At 40.8% G+C, this 21,552-nt stretch overlaps 1 protein-coding gene across 2 annotated transcripts in view; it reads left to right on the top strand.

Annotated features, from left to right (window-relative positions):
- DGCR8 (DGCR8 microprocessor complex subunit) overlaps nt 1-21,552 on the top strand; it is a 42,221-nt gene that overhangs the window by 4,220 nt on the left and 16,449 nt on the right. For both annotated transcript variants that reach the window (XM_030582513.1, XM_030582512.1), the window contains exons 2-6: nt 4,823-5,832; nt 6,364-6,523; nt 8,863-9,005; nt 11,130-11,412; nt 16,536-16,733. In XM_030582513.1, the coding sequence (XP_030438373.1) occupies nt 5,110-5,832; nt 6,364-6,523; nt 8,863-9,005; nt 11,130-11,412; nt 16,536-16,733 (1,507 nt within the window). In that variant the 5' untranslated portion in view covers nt 4,823-5,109. The remainder of the gene's footprint in view (nt 1-4,822; nt 5,833-6,363; nt 6,524-8,862; nt 9,006-11,129; nt 11,413-16,535; nt 16,734-21,552) is intronic.

The raw sequence follows: 21,552 nt of genomic DNA, 5'->3' as shown, positions 1-21,552 counted from the left end.
GGATGATAAGTAAGAACCTGTCTCTACCATAGGAATTAATGTCTCTTGAGGCCAGTAATTTAATACCTTGATAGGTAAGCTGTTTCTTTTGAAATATTTTAATAGTGAAGCTGCAATCAACGTGAGTTTCTTGATCCATTTGGCCTTTTAACAGCTGAGGGTCATGTCTTGAGGTTCTGAGATCCATAATGGCATTACTGGATCTAGTGTGATTAGCATGTTGGCTATCTTGATTCAGGTTCCATTTGGCTCTGTTTTTAGCAGAGGGCCCTCCAAATCATCCCCTTAGAAAACAGGTGGTATAAAGGGGGTAGAAAGAGGCCCTTAAAAATACTCTCTATATAAGGGGGTTTCCCCATTGCCTCTTTATAAGTCCTCCCTCCGCTCCTGATGTTAGAGGTGGGGTAAGGATGTGGGTGGGAGTGCTGCTGTGCCCTGCCTAGTCTTAGCTTCCCATGGCTCATGGGGAGCCTTGAGAAGCAGAGGATAAGTTAGATCAGACTTGGGGTAGCTCTGTTCCCACAGCTAGGCGCAAGACAAAAAATGCAAGAAGCACAAAGTTGGCTTAAAGTTGCCTTGGACCTTCTTAACCGCGTTCCAGCTGAAGCAGATACTAAATAACAGACAACTTGATTCCCAGTTCATCACTTCAACTTTGATGTGAAGGAAGGACTAAGTAACAATAATTGTATAGGCAATAACATCCAGACGAAACAAAAGGTGCCAAATCGTAGCAGGTAAAAAGGAAGTTCCTGTCCTCTGTTATTCCCATTGCTGTAAAACTCGGCCCAAGAATAAACTTTTTGAGCTGTAGCTGGACACAGCCTGGGAAAGGGAAAATGCTGTGATTAGTATTTTTGTGATATGCCGTAAAAGATGATCTTTCTAGTTGGATCTGAGAGCTTCCTGATCAGACAGGGAGGTAAACTGTTCTTCAAGGTCAGGAACCTATTAGGTCTTGGAGTGGGTATGTCTTTCATCCTTGGGATTTTCAATTTGTCTACATAAATTTATACTCCTTACAGCCAGCATCCTTCTCAGGAATCCCTCTGGAGAACCTGGACCATTTAGGAGGCATTGGTTCCCAAAGTTAGCGAATTTATGCTGAGATTATTGGTTTTATCTTTCGGCCAGAACTTTCTGATGAAAAGTTTATTTTACCATGGAGAACGTAGGAATGTATGTCATTCAGTCTGGCCATTATGTGGGTGTATGTGATGAGAATGGGTTTTTGTAATGGATGCATTCCACAGAATCTAGGGTGTTTCAAAGCCTGGTGAAAAATAGCAAATCAGATCACTCAAAACATTAATACAACAGTCCTCCTGCCTTTTTAGGATGGGATGGATAAACACTTAGCATCAGCATCCTGAGCTTCCAGGTATCAGCTCTTAAGGTTTTACAGCAACAAAATTAATTAATTTCTAGTGGCTTCCCATCCAGAATAATGAGATTATTTTAGAGCAATTAAATTGAGGCTTTCACAGATTCATAGACTTTATTTAAAAAAAAAAAAAAAAAGTGAGTGGGCCAGAAAGGAGCACTGTGATCATATAGTCTGGCCTCCTGTTTAAAACAGGCTGGAGGACTTCCCTGAATTAATTCCTGTTTGAATTAGAGCATGTCTTGCATAAAGCATCCAATCGTGATTTAAAAATTGCCAGCAATGAAGAATCCATCACAATCTCTGGTAAATTGTTCCAATGGTTAACTACCCTCACTGTTAAAAATTTGCATCTTGTTTCCAGTCTGAATTTGTCTCGCTTCAACTTCTGGCCATTGGATCCTTGTTATACCTTCCTCTGCTAGACCGACGAGCCCATTATCAGTGTTTTGTTCCGCATGTAGGTACTTATTAATAAGGCTGATTCTGTCACAGAGGTTGTGGAAGTCACGGATTCTGTGACTTTCTGCAAACTCTGACGTTTGCAGCTGCAGTGGCTGGTGCTGCTGATCCTAGGGCCACCAGAGCAGCCACCGCTGAAACCAGCTGCTCGGGTGCCTCATGGCCAACCACACCGTCTGCTGCTCTGCCGGTCCCAGGCAGCTGGCCTTAGGGAGTGCCTGAACAGCGGTCCTGGGGGCAGCTGGAGCAGCTGCTGTGTGCTCTTCCCCCCCAACCGCCAGATTTAGTCATGAGTATTTTTAGTAAAAGTCATGGACCGGTCACAGGCTGTGAATTTTTGTTTATTGCCCGTGACTGGTCCATGACTTTTACTAAAAATACCCATGACTTAATCATAGTCTTAACTATAAGGCATGTTTTCCAATCCTTAAATTGTTCTCGTGGCCCTTCTCTGAATATTCTCCAGTTCATCAACATTCTTCTTAAATTGTGGACTCTAGATCCAGACACAGTGTTCCAGTAGTAGTCACATGAGTGCCAAATACCTTTCCCCTCCTCCTCAATATTTCCTTGTTTATACATCTAAGGGATTGCATTAATGCAGTTTTTGGCCACAACATCTCAGTGGGAACTGATGTTCAGGTGATTATTCATCATGACCCCAAGTCTTTTTCAGAGTCACAGCTTCCCATGATAGTCCCCCTTAAGTATTCCTTTTTGTTTCTAATATAATTAAACAAAAAAAGCCTACCCTTTAACTCCGCTGTCCATAGATTTTTGCATATGTCCTTTGGTTTCAGTTAACAATTTTCTGCAATTCCTTCTTCTGATTTATATTAATTGCTCTCAGCTTCCCCTTTCTTCTGTTTGTTCATAATACACGCACGCAGCCTTTCTGTCTCACTTGTGAGATTATGGCTATTTGGGCATCTAATAAAATGTTCTTTAACAGTTCCCAGTCGAGCTTTTTTCTCTTTAAATTCTTTCTTCCAACTGATTTGGCTCATAACTTTCAGCTTTGTGAAATTGGCCCCATATAATAAATGTGATCACAATTGTACCTTAGCTTACTACTAATTTTTAGCTTTGTGCTCAGTTCCTTTTTGTGAAGATGAGGTCTTTTATCAAATTCCCCTGTGTTGGATACAATGCTTTTTGAGTTAGGAAGTTGTCATCTATAATATTGAAAAGTTTGGAGGATGTTGTAGTACTGAGAGCATGAGACCTTCAGCATATGTCACTCAGATTGAAGTCCCTGATGATCACATAGTTTTTTTCCTTAAACGTTTTAGATAGGTGCTCATCTTGTTGCCTAGTTTGATTAGACAGTCAGTAGCCGACCCCATCTAATAACCCATTATGTAATTAAGTGTTAAGACATTGATCTATAAGCATGCAACGTTGTTTTCTTGTTAGTGACTTGGAAACAGGTAATGTAATTTTTGACTGAGTGTCACTCCTCTTTTTCTTTACCCATGATTTGATCCTTCCTAATTAGATTATAACAGTTGATTTTAACGTTCAAATCATGCTTTGTTTTTTTTTAGTCCATTGGGACTTCAGCCTGGTGCTACCCATTTCACAGTTGCTTTGAACACAAAACTGCCTATTTTGTGGCCAAGCCAAGTTTCAATTCTTTGTTTTTTATCTTTCATCTATCTTTATGTGGGTAGGCCTGACATGTTGTAATCTATTACATTTTGAATGCTTTAATTACTTGTCCTGTCTGTTTTGTAGCTTGGATACTGTTGTTGAAATTCACTTAGCCTGGGCTGGCATAGAGATACGTTATAGAATTATAATTCGCTTCTCTAAGTCCCCCTATGGTAACCCAGACATCTTGCCCTTGTTTCTTCATATGTTGCCCTATGTTTCTTCATACTACTGACTAAAACTTCTGAAATGTTTGGGTACAATTTCTCTATTGCCTGGCAAGTTTTAGAACAGCGCGGACTCAGCCAGCTGACTCTCGTAGGGGGCGTAACATCGCTTTATTTCCTGCTGGTAGGAGGACTTACACCCACTGTATGGGGTGGCACAAAGGGATTGGAGAAACAAAATTAGCAGGTAAGAGAGAACCATAAAAGAGTACCTGGGAAAGGAAATAGGCCACAAGGCTCTGCACAGAGAACAATTAACCTCCTTTCCTCTCTCCCCATTATATAAAATGCAAGTAAAATGGTATTAAGAGCCTATTTGATGTAAAATTACATAGACTAATTGAATATGTGTGCCAGTCTAAAGTACCTAAAATACTTTGGCTAGTAGATGCTGTTCAAAATTAATAGTAATTATTAAGACTTCAGTGTTAGCGCTCTGGATTTATGTTCTAAATATCTGTCTTGAGTAAGGCATCCTAGTGACCTGTAATAGTCATGGATATAAGACCACACAGCTGCTAGCACTCCTACTTAGAAAAGTTCTATTCAGGCTTTTTAGTAAGTGATCAAATTTTCTGTGTTACAGTATCCAGAGAGTAATTTCTGATTTGTTAAATCTGTTCTTCAAAATATTGCAGATAGTTAATTGAACATTGAAGAAAATAATCTACTGTACCTTATAGTGAAGGTAAATAGTGAAGACTTAAAATCTGACCTGTTTTAACATTGCAAACTACTTATCTATATAATTGAAAGACAAATAGCATTCTGTTACTAAGCTACTTAATACCAAAACCAGCTGTTTTTATCTGACCCATTTAAAAATCAATGCTTTGTACCTGCTGGTCATGCAGCAGTAGTTACCAATTGGTTTTCCTGGAATTGTGCTGGCGTAATGTGATTCTGGTGCACAAACAAAGAAGCAATGAAAACTCTTAATTCTGATAAAAAGAGCATTACAGTCAGTTGGAAGTTAAAACAGATGTTCAAGTATCCTTTTTAAGTAAGAGTTTGGGACGGAATTCCATTTTTATCTCTGATGAATGGGACAGTTGGCTTTCAAGCTCTTCTGTGACAAGTCTTTTTCTTTTTGTAGGTTGAAAGAAGAAAAGGAGACCTGCTTGTCCAATGAAGATGCGCTCTACTTAGTCTTCAGCTATTTAAGCTGAATGCATTGTGATTTCCAATAATTGAGACAGTGATTCTGAAAGCTGTCTACATTAATGAAAAGAACAATGTAGTCAGCTTAACTGAATCATCAGTGTTGCATATTGAATAGAACATGATAAACCTGTCTTGATGGACTTGTGCATGTTAGGAATATAGATTATATACGTTTATTTAAAGCTTTGTTTTTTAAAACAGTAGTTTTACAGTTTAAATATGGAGAAAACTGAAAATGCACCTCCCCTCCCCAAAGAACCTGCAAGAGAAATGAATGTGGAAAACCAGACTTGTCCCCCACCTCTGCCGCCTAATGAACAGCCTCCACCACCTCCCCTGCAAACGTCCAGTGACGCAGAGGTAATGGACGTTGGCTCTGGTGGTGATGGACAGTCAGATACCCCTGCTGGGGACGCGCACACTGTCTGCAGAACACAGCTTCTGACAAAGGGATCTGCTTGCTACAAAACTCGTCTTATAATAGACCCTAACAATAGTGACCAAAGCCCAAGAACTGCTCGTCATGCACCTTCAGTTCGAAAGTTCACCCCTGATCTTAAGTTACTTAAAGATGTAAAAATTAGTGTTAGCTTTACAGAAAGCTGCAAAAGCAAAGACAGAAAAGTTCTGTACACTGGAGCTGAGCAAGATTATAAACCAGATACAGATTTTAGTATTAATAATGTCAATGGGGATTTGTATGTTTGTCCTTTTGGTGGTAGTAATGGTAAAGCTGTAGGTGTAGGGGGTGAAAATGATGACAAGAAGGATGATGAAAATGATATTGATCAGGAAAAGAGAGTGGAATATGCAGTTCTGGATGAGTTAGAAGATTTTACTGACAATTTGATGGAAATTGATGAAGAAGGAGGAGGGTTCACATCTAAAGCAATCGTTCAAAGAGATAAAGCAGATGAAGAAACCTTGAATTACTCTTATGAGGTATGTAAATATTTTTTACCAAGTGATTAGAAAAACTTGTGCGAAGATGTGTAAGAAAGACAGGATCTAAGAGCTTGTAGTCTTGAAGACGAAAATGCAAAAATCTTCGACGGAAGAAATTCTATTATACACAACTTTAATTAATTAATTGAATAAATTAAAAGATAATTTAATTTATCATGGTAACAATTTTGGTGATTAAAATTTTTGAATGATATAGCAAAAGACTTTAGAAGGTGCTGAATTTAGTTCTGAATTGTGATATATTGCCTTTTAACAGACTCTTTAAGGGCTGCCTGGATAAGTAGGTTTCATTTGGTTCTTTTCAGATTGTCGTGAAATATCAGTTGCTGATCCAGTGACCATTTATGAAAATTTACCTCCTTGTTTTTCAGTCTCCTTACCATGGCCTTGGGAATCTTTCATCCAAATCCATAGGCAAACTATTTATAAATAATTTGTACCTTTTCTTGACAGAGCAAGGGACAGTAGTAGCTATAGAAGGATGGCATTTGACCATGTCTTTTGCAGGATGATTTTGATAATGATGTGGATGCTCTGCTGGAAGAGGGCCTTCGAGCTCCCAAAAAGAGGAGAATAGATGAGAAATATGGAGGCGAGAGTGACCACCCATCTGATGGAGAGACAAGCGTACAGCCAATGATGACCAAAATAAAAACTGTACTTAAAAGTAAGTTACTTTTCATTAAACCTCTAATTTTTCTATCATGCCTGTATGTAGAATTGTGGGCAATTCAATATTGGAATTTAGTAAAGACAGACTGGTATGGTTCTTACTGTTCAAGGGCCTCGCTTCATAGGCTATGACCATGACACTTCCAGATTTCAGAATTTAATGTTTGAGAATTTTTGTGTTCAGTCCTTCTCCATAATGTGCAAATTTATTCTATGGATTTATGGAGATGTGATGAGGTTCCCAGGGTGCAACCTGGACTGTGAGACTGCTGAGCTCTCTATCCCACCCACTTGGGCTCCCTCTCTCACTGTGATGCTGTTGGCCAGCTACAAACCTCTGGCAGGTACTGCACTTACACAGACATCCACAGGCAGGGACACCCCCAACTGAGTTACATGAGTGCTTCTCACAACCACTCATGAATCAACAATAGAGAGGCTCTAGCCAGTTCCCCCCAGCCTTGCACCCTGGAACTGTACTGTCTTGCCCTGGTCAGAAGCCTGACCAGTGTAAATTCATTACCCAGTCCCTGCCCCACTCTTAATATGGGGAGGACACACCCAAGCCTTTGTACACTCAGCTGAGATTTTCCAAGCACTTCAAAATACACTGTTTTAGGTAAAATGTAAAACAGATGTATTAACTACAGAGAGATTGATTTTTAAGTGATTATAAGTAGTAAGCATAGAGATCAAAGTTGGTTACCTAAGAAATAAAAGTAAATTCATAATGTGATTTCTATAAACTAAACAGGATTTAAATCAAGTAGTGTCTCACTCTGATGATAGAAACAGGTCACAGATCTTCAGTACACTGCTGGAACTGTGTTCCAGCCCGGGACCACACTTCTCACTTCAAAGTCTTTGTCCTCCAGAAGTGTTTCCAGGTGTTGAGTTGTGGAGGGAAAGAGGCCAAGTTGTGATGTCATTTCCCCTTCTTTTATAGTTTTTCTTCCAGCTTGCTGGAAAGATCTATGCTTGTGACATGGGGGTCTGCCCCCACTGGTCAAGCAGCCTCCATTGTCTGTGTGCTCTCTGAGAAGTCTTCTTCTGGGATGGTTCCCTTTAATGGGCCATCAGCACGTTTGGCTACTCCACTTTTGTACCTGAAAGGCTGGTTGTGAGTGTTCCTAACCTCACAACATATTTCAGTAACACATACATAGCAAAACTTCATAACTTCACATACAATCCAACAGGATATTAATGTTCAGCAGATCAAGACTTTTAAAATACCACCTCGCAAGGCTTACTTTTATACAAAACATATAATTGTATGACAGTGGTGAATATGGGGGTTCAAGGGTGCCACTCTGAGGTACAGAGTGCCATGGGAGAAGTATAGGGAACAGTTCTGCATAAGCAGGCAGATGAACAATGTAATCTACTTTTTCTTCCATCTTTAATAACATGGCATGGCCAAAAAGTGGAAATTTTATTCTGCTTCAGTCACTTAAATTTTGTTGTTGAAGTTATCTTATTTTACAGGGAATATTTTGTGTATGAAGAACTATTGAAAGTCAGTTGCTTGCATTTATGTAGCATTCCCTATGTGAACATCGCAAAGCCCTTAAATCAGAAGTAATACAGAAGAATCCAACTGAAAATAGTCTAAATTAGATTTAAACTCAGTCTAATCTTGAGGAGTGCATTTTTAAAAATGCATCGTATTGTATATAAAAGAGAAAAACCCCTTAAAAAAAAACAAAAAAACACTGTCCTAACCGTCAGTTGTCATAGTCTGTTCTGTGATTTACAAGGTAGGAAAAATGAGACCATGCTGCCTTAAATGTGAGCATAAGTATCTTTCCCTAATATTGTTTGGAGTTGTTGCCTTTATAAAAAGATAGCTGTTCTAAGTATGAAAGATTGTAGGATGAAATCATGTTTGGGTTGTGTCTTTACTGAGGGTGAAAAAGTAATTCCTAATTAGTTTTTGATAGCTACAGAAATAACCATTTAGGAAAAGGAACGGTTGGCTATAGAATCTATTGCGATTAAAATTCAGAGTTTTTAGTCTAGTTAAATTAGGCTAGGTCATGGCTAAATTACCTCCTGCTTTTATCCACCTACATGTGGGAACTTGGGAGGGGCACAGTATATGGTGGTGGGTGATATGTGATAGCACTCCAGTAAAGAACTAGATACTGTGCAAATACTTAAGAAGTAATATCTGTGGAGGATAAAAGTACTTGTAGCATTTCTTAGTTTTGTAATGAGCTTTTAGGTGGATGAAAGTTCTCAGGATATAGAATCAGAAATTAATTTTTAATAAAATCAGATTACATTGAAAAATGGTGAACCGTCTACATGAGTTTCTTTTTCCTCATAAAGGTCGTGGCCGTCCTCCTACGGAACCATTGCCTGATGGATGGATCATGACATTCCATAACTCAGGCATTCCTGTATATCTGCACAGAGAATCCAGAGTTGTTACCTGGTCCAGACCTTATTTCTTGGGAACAGGAAGCATAAGGGTAGGGGTCTCAGCTGCTAATTATTATTTTAATGGTTGAATTATTTAAAAATATTAGGTATCCATTTATGTACTTATTTGTAATTGGTCAAAACAGATTTGGACTTATGCTTTGGGGAATTTTTCAGACCTCTTAGATATGGTCAAATAGGGAAGTTTTGTTTTTCAAACAGTTTTATCTGTGTTCTTAGCACCTTATTTCAAATATGGTTTATTTTTTCACTATCCTACAGTTTGGGCAATTAAAATGGACTAGTCAGTCTTACTTTCTGGTTCCCTTGTTCTACCACAACACTGTAAAATTGTTTTTTTAATACTGCAGAGGTATATCTAAATTGTGAGTATTCGTTCTGTTTAGAGGGTCAAATTATAGTTTAAATTATGGCCGGGGAGTCTCATTCCCAGAAGTAGACATGTGCTACCCATATACAGCACAACTCCCACAGATTACAATGGGAGTGTGCAGAACCTGAGTTTAGTGGTGGTAAAGCAATTTAAATCAAAACATTCACTGAATTATCTGAAAGCTTTCCCGTTAAGCTTTGTAAATATAAATATATTTGTAATTTAACAAAACCTTGACTTTTCAGCCTTAACTATCTTTTTCCTTTTTAAAATCAGAGCTTTCATCAAAAGGAGTCTTGTTTTGGAGAGGAGGGGGGGAAGCATAGCTCTACCTAGTGTTTCTTATTACAGTAGGGGTGCCCTGGGGATGAGTGAAGTATGGGAGCCTAAATGGAATTATGTAATTGTACTGAAAGTTATTTGATAGAAACTTTCTTATATTATGTTTTAGTTTGAGTGAAGTACTATATTTTATTGGACCAGTTTCTGTTGGTGAGAGACACAAGCCTTGATCCAACAGAAATTGATCCAATAAGAACAGCCATGCTGGGTCAGACCAATGGTCCATCTAGCCCTATATCCTATCTTCTGACAGTGGCCAGCTCCAGGTGCTTCAGAGGGAAATGAACAGAGTAGGTAATCATCAAGTGATTCATCCCCCGTCACCCATTCCCAGGTTCGAGCAACAGAGGTTATGGGCACTTCAGAGCATGGTTTTGCATCCCTGTCCATCCTGGCTAATAGCATTGATGGACCTATCCTCCATGAATTTATCCAGTTATTTTTGAACCCTGTTATAATCTTAACCTTCTCAACATCCTTTGGCAAAGAGATCCACAGGTTGACTGTGCATTGTGTAAAGAAATACTTTTTTGTTTGTTTTAAACCTGCTGCCTAATGATTTTATTTGCTGACCCCTAGCTCTTGTGTTATGAGAAGTAAATAACACTTCCTTATTTACTTTCTCCACACCCGTCAAGATTATCAAATCCCTCCTTAGTCAGCTTTTCCAAGATGGAGTCTGTTTTGTTAATCTCTCCTCATTTGGAAGCTGTTCCTTACCTCTAATCATTTTTTGTTGCCCTTTTCCACTTCCAGTATATCTTTTTGGAGATGGGGCAACCACATCTGCATGCAGTATTCAAGATGTGGGCGTACCGTGGATTTATATTGAGGCAATATGGTATTTTCTGTCTTATCTATCCCTGTCCTAAAGATTCCCAACATTGTTGTTGGTTTTTTTTGTTGATTGCCACATCACATTGAGTGGATGTTTTCAGAGAACTATTCACAGTGACTCCAAGATCTTTCTTGTGTAGCAACAGCTAATTTAGACTCATCATTATATATATAATAGAGAGAGAGAGAATAAATTAAATAAATAAAAAATACATGTTTTTTCTAATGCATTTATCAACTCTGAATTTCTGATAGTACTTCAACCACCTTGTGTATCTAATATTTTGGGACTACCACGATTACAACTACACTGCCTGCAACTGTTTGTTCATTTGACAGCACTTTGTAGTCAGTTTCATTGTTTCTCCTTTCCCTTAGTTACCCTTCTTTTATTTGCTTGCATTCCCGTAGGGCAACAGGGGAGAGGAGCACTTAAAAATCAGAAAATGTGACTTTAAAAATGTTGGGCAGATTCAGAGATGGTTAGCACAGATTTCTAGCATCACAACTACTTCTATCGCATCTTAAAACTGACTAGATTTGTCTTTTTGTAATTTCATGATCCCTAAACTTATAAATTCTTGTATAATTATACTTACAGAAACATGATCCTCCCTTGAGTAGCATTCCCTGTCTGCATTACAAGAAAATGAAGGACAATGAGGAAAGGGAACAAAACAATGACATAACCCCAAATGGGGAAGTATCGCCTGTAAAGCACATAGACAAGTCTTCGGAACTGGACTGCCAAACAGAGGAGCCGGACTCCACTGCTGCTGATTCTGGGCCTTTAGATGAGAGAGAGCCTTCAGGGGGTGATGCAGCACCAGGAGCCTTAGGACAAGTTAAGGCCAAAGTTGAAGTGTGTAAAGATGAGTCTGTAGGTAAGTGCTGAAAGCCGTGCTTACTACTTGTTAGAGGAGGGGATTGGCAGTCAAGATCCCTGGATTTTATTCCTGATTCACTGCTTGACCTTGGGCAAGTCATCACATTTCTCTCTGCTTCAGTTCCTCATCTGCAAAAGAGGGGGATAAATACCCACTTCAGTAAAGCAATGTGATCCTTAGTGAATGGAGGTATATAACTGGAGTATTTTTGAGGATTGCTGAGGGTCAACATGAAAGGATCTTTTAGCTATAGAAATTTGAGAATTATCAGAATATAGTACTGTAAACTTGTATTTTATGCATTTAAGGACTATTTAGAGGAGACTTAAATTATAGAATAAATAAAAACTACCACCACTTGGGTCATCCTTTTGTAAAGTATTATTCCAATTACTCATCTGAGGAATTTCTGCACATTTGCTGTACTGATTTAACTATATTGGTTTGCATACAGTTTTCTTGAAGCACAGCTTGCAGTTAAACTGGTATAGCTGCTTATTCATGTATATTCAGGGGAGTAAGCTATCCCAGTATAATTGCATGCCCACTAGTGGTTATATCGTTTTACCATTTTATTTATTTATTTATTATTTTTAACAAAACAGAAAATTACATCCATATCTGAAATAGTTTTTGTATCTATGAAGACAGGTCTGAATCCCTTCCCTGCCAACTTCCAATCAAGCCTCACTATGCGCTCTGTCAGTGATTTACCTTGGTGGGTTAATTAATGTATATTGCTGTTTCTCAGAAATACTGCTGTGGTTTAAAGGCTAGCAGTGGGCTGCATTGTCTTTTTTAAATTTGAAGCTTACCCTTGGCTTTAGACTACAAGACTCCTTATGTGTAAAGATTAAATAGATTGACCATATAAGCCATCATAGAATTGTGGAATCATAGATAATATTTCCAAACAAAAGCAATATCCACAATAAGCCTTTACTGTCCTCTGTATATATTCCAGCAGTCAGCTCCTCCTCTAAAATCCAGGAAGTGAAATATGGGTTGTTCAGTGTTACTGGAAAGCTAACAATTCATGTTCTGACAGAGCAAGAGGAGACCATATTTGGAATTCATCATTAGAAAACACCCTGCTAGGAGCTTTCAACTACATCCTTTTTTAATGCATCTTGAGAGGATGGGAACTCTGTTGCTTCCACTAGTTGCATCTGCAACAGTATCCCAAACAGGAGGAGGGGCTGTGCCTCAAGTAACCAGGTCTTAAATTGTTTGTTTCATGTTTATAGATTAAAATTAACACCTTAAACCAGGGTTTAAACTGGCCCTTGAGCTCCTGCTGGGGAGCAGGATCTGAGGCCACTCTGCATGCGCATGCTGATGCTCCCAGAAGCAGCAACATGTCCCCACTGTGGCTCCTATGCTTAGGGGCAGCCAGGGGCCTCTCCATGCTGCCTCTGCCCCAACCGCCACCCCTGCAGCTCCCATTGGTCAGCTGCCGGTGAGCAGGAGGCGCTGGGGGCGGGTGGAGCTCATGGGGAGGCTGCTGACATATTATTGTGGCTCTTTGGCAATGTACATTGGTAAATTCTGGCTCCTTCTCAGGCTCAGGTTGGCCACCCCTGAAACAGAGTCTCATTAAAGTAGTATAATTATTCAAGATGTTGTAGTGAATGGACTAAGGCTTTGTCTACACTGGAACTTCATCGGCATTTTGTCATTCAGGGGTGTTAAGCTCCTCCCTTTCCCCTCTCTCCCCCCTTCCTCCCCCAATGACAAAAGTTTTACCAACAAAAATCGCTGGTGTGAACAGCACCACAGCTGCCGCTCGGTGGCATCGGGATGGAAGTTTTTAGTCAGCAGGAGAGCTTTTTCCTGATGATAAACAGCAGATACACTGTGTGTCATTTAGTGGCATGGCTGTGGCGGAACAGCTGTGTCACTGAAAGCAAGTAGTGTAGACAAAGCCAAATTGTATACACTGGAGATCTTACAGTGGAACAGCTGTACTGCTGCAACTGCACTGCTGTAAGGTCTCCCATGTAGCTGCTCTATGCCAGTGGGAGAGCTCTCACACCAGCATAATTAAACCACCACCAACGAGCAACGATAGCTATGTCGGTGGGAGGGTGTCTCCTGCCAACATAGTGCTGTCCGCACCAGCACTTTTGTAAGGGAAACTTGTCGGTCAGGGGATGAGTTTTTTTGAGTGTGTAGGGGTTGTTTTTTTTTTGTTTGTTTGTTTTTTTCTTTCACACCCATGACCGACAAAAGGGCTAATGTAGACATAGCCTACGATAGGCTCTGTAAATTTCTTAAGCAACAAGTTAAAATGGGTTCCTTTTAAAACTTGCTTGAAAACTTAAGTTTAGTACAGAACTGTGGGGAAAATGCAGATTATTTCTAATAATATGGAATAGTGTAGTAACTAAATAAGAATACATGAACTTGAGCTCTCCGTTTCCCCCAAAGTATCTTTAAGAAATACCTGTTTAGTATTTCAATGTTGTGAACTGTTCTGATGGTTTTTCAGTGAACTGCCATTTTATTGATGCTTCATGGTAAGAAGTACATAATGCTCAGGTAGCTTGTGCTAAATGAAGTGGCTGCCCAGCCGACAGACAAGGAAGCTGAACTGTAGAGAGAACCTCTATACTGCAATAATATAGTGATTGTAAATGAAGGTGGTGGTTGTATCTTAATAACGTCCAGGGCATCAGCTGAGAATAGAATAAATAAGGCTTGCTTTTACAGTTACATGGTGAACTGCATTTTAGAACCCTTTGGCGACCTTTTCAATAGCCCCCCTCAGGTTGCAGGCTTGGCTTCCTGCACCTCTCGTGCGTGGAATACTATGGTTCAGCCACTCTTGGGCTGGATCTCTGGATCTCCCTATTTCCCAACTGTGTAAATGTGATTGGCCCAACTGTATTTAGCACCTGCAAGAAAGTCTCTCTCCAGGGGCCTGTGACCACAGTCAGATTAAAATTACTCAAGTTCTATCAAAACGTACTGTTTGTTCATTCAGAGGAATATAACAAGAAGAGAAATGGGTTGAAAGAACAAAAAGCCTATACAACAAACGTTTTACCTAAAACTTTTTCTTTTCCTTGAATTTTTTTGATAAGTTCCAGTCAGCCAGGTGGTTAAAACACTGGACCAGGACTCAAGGCACGTTCCTGGCTCTGGCACTGGTAACCTTGGGCAACTCACTTCACCTCTTTCTGCCTCTGTAAAAAATAGGTTAATGATACTGACTTCCTTTGTAAAGTACTTTAAGAAATACTAATGAAAAATGCTATAAAACCTAGATGATGGTGGTATTATTAATTCTGAGATGGGAGAAATAGTCTGAGTTGCTGCTTTCTCTGCATTTCTCTGTCAGTCTCTCTTCCAAAAGTGCTCCATTCCTTCCTCTGTAGCAAGGGGTTTTTAACAATTTAGTGTCCCTAGGCTGTGGCCTGGGGAAAATTCAATCCTGTTAATCTGGCAGGAGCCAGAATGGTAAGCATTTCCCATTAATAGTCCCCTCCCCTTCATCCGTCCCACTTCTTTTAAGGATCATTGGTATTCTCTAGAGGAATCTTACCTTGTCATTGTTTTGTTTTCTGCTGGTTCTCCTTAACAGCTTCCTTTTGTACTAATGTAGTTAGTATAATATCATAGTAGTAAACCGAGGTATGTATTATGACTTTCCGGGATGCAATCCAGACCAGTGAGGGGCTGTCACCCCGTCCTGCAACCTGGCAGGGCCAGCTTTAGGACATGCTGGGCCCGATTCAAAAGAGCTGCCACCGAAATGCCGCCGAAGGCAGCGGCAATTTGGCAGCAGCTCAATTGGGTACTGCTGCTTCCGGCGGCACGTTGGCAGAGGGTCCTTCCTCAGCAGCAGTTGTCTTCTGGGGCCTTACCTTGTGGGGCCTGATTCACGGGAATCGGGGGAATCAGCCTAAAGTCAGTCCTGCAACCTGAGGGTCCCTCAGTGCTTTGCTGCTGTAGCTCCCAACCTGGGCTCCTCACAAAGAGCATGCAGGTTTACACCCCGAGTGTCTGTATGATAGATGCAGTCCTAGTCCAGCAACTCTGACCCCAGCTGCCTGTCCAAAAACACCAGCCACACTTTGGCTTCTAGCAGTCTTGGTTACTAATTGCAGGACAGTCCAGATATATTAGGTTCATTTCCTCTCTAAGGGGATCATTATACAACAGTTTGCCACCATAAATGGAGATTCCCATACAGTTCACAACATGTGATTAGCTTTGTTTAAAGAATAAAACAAGTTTATTTAACTACAAAGAAAGAGATTTTAAATGAGTGCAGGTATAAGGCATTAAAGTCAGAAATGGTTACAAGAGAGAAGGATAAAACACTTTCTAAACTTAAACTAGATTGGTTCATGGTAAAATTCTTAACACAGGTTCCCAGTAACACTGCTGACCCAGTTTTCAGGTCAGGATCTGCTCTCGAAGTCCATAGGCTGTTTCTTTTGTAGTCTTAAGTGGAAAAGAGAGAGATGGATAGGGAGAGAGAAGGTGGTGTGCCTGCCCTTTCCTTTTATAGTTGTCTCTCTGAAATGCATTTTCCTGAGGGTTACCCATAGATAAAGTTCCCACCAGCTGTGGAGATGGAGATACGGAGTCTTGTTGTGAAAGAGGTTTCATGCTGCTGTTTGTTGAAGTGCAGGTTTGCCTTCTCTCTTTTGTTGTCTCTAGGACCTTGCTTACTACTTACATGTAAATTGAGGTAAATACACATTTCTTTAAGACCTGCTTGACCAATTGTGCCTAATCACGGATGAGAATTTGTAAAACTTTGTTTTTAAAAGAGGACTAAGCTGAAAATTGTTTTATGTTAAAAATAGACCTGAATAAATATGATAGGAACAAGTATAGAAATTATGTTCTGAGAAAGTTTTGTAAAGCCCTGGGAACCAGCCAAAGTGCACTTTCATTGAAAATATATAAAATATTAAGTGTTGGACACAGTGGAGGGTTAGTCTTTTTTTGGCAAAGGTACAACAGTTTCACATGTAATAAAAGGAACAAGTGATTGTACAAATTAATTACATGCAATTTTTCATTAATCTTGTCCTTGAAAGTCCGCAGGCGGGTCTCTTGCATGGGGAAGTATAGGAATAACTGGATTTGATTATTTTTCATAGACCTTGAGGATTTTAGACACTACCTTGAAAAGCGTTTTGATTTTGAACAAGTTACCGTAAAAAAATTCAGAACCTGGGCTGAGAGACGACAGTTCAACCGTGAAATGAAGCGGAAGCAGGCGGAGTCTGAGCGGCCTATTCTGCCAGCCAATCAGAAACTCATTACCTTGTCTGTGCAAGATGCACCTACAAAGAAAGGTAAGTTTCATCTAACTGAAGTTAGAATTTTTGAAATTTGTCATGTTCCAGTATTAAATTTGACTTAAAGTATAGAAAGTGTTGATTTTCTATAGGGTTCCATGATTTTAGGAAGTACGAAGTTTATAGTCTTGGTTCTGTTTTTGTATCTACTGTGGTCATGGAAAAAGTATTGTCAAAACACACATTTACTATAGAAAACATTGCGTAGAAGGTACCCATTTTTGCTTACGTTGTGAATCGTTAATGAAATGTCATCTTCATAGCATCTGTTCTGAATCAGTTAATGACAAGGATTATTTTTTTAAGCAGGTTTGTTTAAAAATCACCAGCTACAGGTAGTAGGCTGTTTGTAATTTGTCTTTAAGACCTTTTATCTTTTTTACTCAGTCATTCCTTTTCCACTGCTCTTATGCTGTATGATGTAATGATATTTATTGTGCAATTTAAATTTGCATCATACTGAACAGAAAGTTCTAAAGAATGGTTCTTTCAGCCTTATTGAACTTAATCATAGTTGGTACATACTTTTCTGACAGCATGCACTTTGGCTGCAAAAGCTGGGAGTCCTACAACACACTAAAGGCTAATAAGCCTGCTGTCCTGCATGGAAAACTCTGCTTGACTTAAGAAAGATTGTAGGATGTACTCTAATTTTATTTATACTGGTTGCTCTGGATTTGGAAGCTGGTGAAGCCATTTCTTATGCTATCGGGGAAATAACTGGGGATCTCCTTGTAAAAGAACTACGTTCTTTTCTGTTGCATGTAACGCCTGCACTTGCAATTAAAATAAAACAGAATTCTACAAGGGAGGATTTTGATTGACTTCTAACCTTATTTCAGGTCATAATGCTGTGGCAGTGCTGAAATTTGTAGAATATTCTTGTTATAGCCAGATGATGCCATGTTTTCAGCATCTGTTTTTATTCATCAGGAGAGAAATAGCATGTGATGCATTTCTGAAACTGACTTTTAAAAACAGCTCATTTAAAAAAAAGCTAATTTGTACTGTGTGCTTGCCAGAAATAGTTTGAGAAGTAAGGATGGGCCAAATGTATACATAGAATATTAGTGGAAGAGATGATGTTAACTCTTGCCTTAATATGGCACACAGTTTTCTTCTTTGAATAGATGCAGTCGTGTATTCCCCTCAGGTGTGTGCATGCCAGAACCAGAGAATTTTGTCTAGCAGTACCCGTAGAGATAAGAGTTCCTTCTTACCACCCATGGCCACAGTCTGAGCTCTGCATGGCTTTTGCCTCACAATCCCTCTGTTTTAGTGATTTTTTTCTAGTTGTATGTAGTTAATTAGTATAGTTTAGTTTGATTTAGCGTTATCTGTAATTTAAGTATTTCCCTGGTGATGCCTTCACCAGAGTTTAGCATTGTCCATCGTGTGCGGGGGGAGAGAGAGGAGTGATCCCCAACAATTCCCACCCATGATGCTTGCTGTAGAAGCCCTTATCAAGGAGCAGTGTTCAATTTGCAGCTCATTGACCAGACTGACAGAGGTGGTGAGGTATCTTTATCTGAAGCAGCAACAGCTCAAACAGGCCATTTGGCCTCCTTTGGTGGTGAGGCCCTTGTCAAATCAGAGGTTGCCTTCACTTTCTGAGAGTGCTGCTGCTCATGTCCGGAAGCTGGCACTCCTCCAAAGAGACAGACGAGTCATTCCCTGTTGAGTGTGCTGAGGAAAAGGTTGCATAAGACTGACCTGAGACAGCTCCCGGTTGCATGGGGACTCCTGTGCATGCTCCAGAATGAGCGCAGATCAACAGAGGGTGAATGCCAATGCATGGGTTGGAGCAGGTACCATCAACTGCAACCCAGTACCATGCAAGGAGATCAGAGACCCTCATAGCATTGACTCTGTTTCCAGCCCCAAGGCATCTGTTGTGTCTGATACAGACGAGGTCACTAGCACCAACTGTTTCTGTGTCAGCAGTGTCTCAGGCAGCAACAGACCACCTCTACCTTTGTCCCAAGCTAGCCCTTAGTGCACAAGTTTAACAGGGCTGTGGCTTTAATAGCCCCGTTGACTGGGCAGGCTGCTGAACCTCTGAGTCTGTCAACACTGTACGCTGAGGTTTCTCTTTTACAGTTAGTGGAAGTGAGGCTGGTGCTGGGCTTGGTGTAAGGGACCTCCCTGGCACCAGGAATGTCTTTGGCACTCCTGTAACTGGCACCGCCGATGTTACCCTGGCAGCAGTCACTGCTCTGCACTTCAGCACTATCAGTTACTTTGGCGTGGCTACTGTCTTCAGGGTCAACATCGCTTCCAGCAGCAGAAACAAGGAAGGCATACTTGGTGTCTCTAGTACCATTTCCACCATCAGCGCCAGCTTCCTCACCATTCTGGGCTATGGACTCACTAGTCAGACTGGTTGCTCGCACCTGCAGGGCTTGCTCCACCTTTATACCCTGAAGCCTGGGACTCTTTGACGTCCAGGGGCTGTTCATAGAGTGCTGTGGGTACCAGGATCAGCGCTCTTCTCGCTATCAGGTTGGGGGTCCCCGGCCTTGCGCCTACAAGCCAGCAGTAGCCTCCATGGGAAGAGGAGGTGCCACTCCTCATCTCGCTCAAAGGTGAGATCACTGACCAGATCTGTAGCATTGACTTGATCCACCACAGGCACTGGTGAGCCTCCAGCATCGTTCTGTCCAGGCCCTTCAGTCCTAGAGCAGGATCCCACACAGTTAACCACTTCATCTTCATCCCTAGACGAATCTGTGGTGCCTGGTTCTTCCTCCTCTTCATTATTTCAAAGTGTACCAGTACCTTTTGCAGTCTATGGCTGCTTTCCTTCATGAACTCCGCTTAAATACCTAGAGAACACCTACAAGTTAGTGGATATCCTACAGATGACTGCCCCTGGGAGAGTTGCCCTTCCTATTAGCCAGCTCAAGGAACACATTGTTAAGGTTCTCTAGAGCATGCTAACTTCAGTACCACCTGTGGTAAAGCACATGGAGAAGCGCTACTTTGTTCTGGTGCAGGGATTTGAGAGTTTTCACTCCACCTAGCGTCAGGTTCACTGGTCAAAACCATGGTGAACAGGGCAGGTTTAAATCCGCTCCCAAGGAAAAGGACTCTAAACAAATAGACTTAAGGGCAGGAAGATTTACACTTCCTTTTCCTTGCAGCTGTGAATTGCTAACCAGCAGATATTGCTTTTAAAGTACAATTTTGTGAACTGCACAGCTATGTCTTAAGTTTGCAGACCAGCTGCCTGAAGCCTCAAGAGCAGAATTTCAGGCATTTGTCACTGAAGGGTGCTTGGTGGTTAAGACATTGTTGCCGTCCACACTGGACATCAAGGATACTTCAGCCACAGTGATGGTCTTGGCAATGACCATGAGAAGGGTTTTCTGACTGCGGAGTTGGGGTATTGCTCCCAAAGTGCAGTAGGCCAGAGGAGATTTGCCCTTTGATGTCGAGCACTGTTTACGGACAAGGCTGATTACTCTGCACTCCTTCAAGGACTCCTGGGCTACCCTATGATCTTTGGGGGTGTACATGCTGGCAGTGCAGGGAGGGCCATTATGTTGGTGGTCAGCAGAAGCAGTATTTTGACCACAGTGCATTTAGGCAGCCTTTCTGTCCCCCAAGACAGCAGGACTACCCCAAAAGGGGCATATATCCCATAGGAGGCAGTAGTTGGAGCCAGGGTTTGGCCAGTCCACAAGTCCTCGCCTGGTACCCCTGCAAGCGCCCATTTTGACTCCTTGGTCGAGAGCAGTGTTCCAGTTGTCATTCCTTTCTCCCATCAAGAGAAAACTGTTTGCTTTATGTATTTGACAGCACTTTGTCTAGTTAGTTATATCCTAACGTCTCTTGCATTAGTGTGGTGACAGCATGCATATACTGCACAGGATAGAGCTTGTGCATGGTCTTGTAAGAACCTGGAAAAGGGTGTTTACTAGTAATTGCAGCAGCAAAGCTCAAACTGAATAGGCATACGGCAGGCCTATGCACTTAAAGCAGATGTGGAGGACTGGCCTGAGTATGTGTACATATTGCTTTTGGGTCCATCTACTTTCAACCTTGCTGAAAAAAATATTACAAACATCAGCAAGGGAGCAGAGAAAACATTAAATAAACAAACAACAAGCCTCTGTGTGTGCACGCGCGTGTGCACTTTATGAGAAACTTGAACTTTCTGAAATTAGTTAAAAAAAATCAACTTGCATATCCCTCTAAGAGTTGGATCCAGTCCTTCTAAATTCTAATTTGATTGGTCTCAGAATCCTTGGCCATTGTGGTGCTTTGTCGTCATCTTGACATCTTAATTTGGCAGGCTTCACATCCCCAAAAAATACCAGGGCACCATGCTTGTCAGGTTAACAGGATTTCTTTATTGCTCAGACTTTCTGGAAATGGTTGGCTTAGTTCATTCTGCCTTTTATTTATTGTAATAGTGTCATTGTTTTTTAGTAAAATACAGTTTCTCTAGCTCTAGAATGATTAAACAGTCCCTTCATCGTAGTGACATTAAAGCAGTTTGGTTCAGTGGGTATAAATGAAGCAGTTTCTTTGTTTCAGGGGATGATTAACAAACAAAAGTCTTTTGGGGGGGAGGTAGAATCAAATGTGATCTCCCTTTCTAGGATAGTTCAGGGATAGTGTGTTTTGTGTTTCATGCCCAGCAAACAGTTCTCTCCAATGTGGAGAAATATTCTGCTTCTTCCCACGAGAAATAAGTGCAGCCTTCCAGTTGGACCTGGCAGATCTTGCAAGCAAATTTCTCTGGGGTAGGACAAGCTCTTTTCACTTTTGTGAGTTGGATCTGAAGCCTACACCCACCAGGGAAAGGAAT

This window comes from Gopherus evgoodei, chromosome 13 (assembly GCF_007399415.2).
Source record: "Gopherus evgoodei ecotype Sinaloan lineage chromosome 13, rGopEvg1_v1.p, whole genome shotgun sequence".
NCBI lineage: Eukaryota > Metazoa > Chordata > Testudines > Testudinidae > Gopherus > Gopherus evgoodei.
Note: the sequence above shows the minus strand (reverse complement) of the source record. Positions and strands in the feature narration are given on the sequence as shown.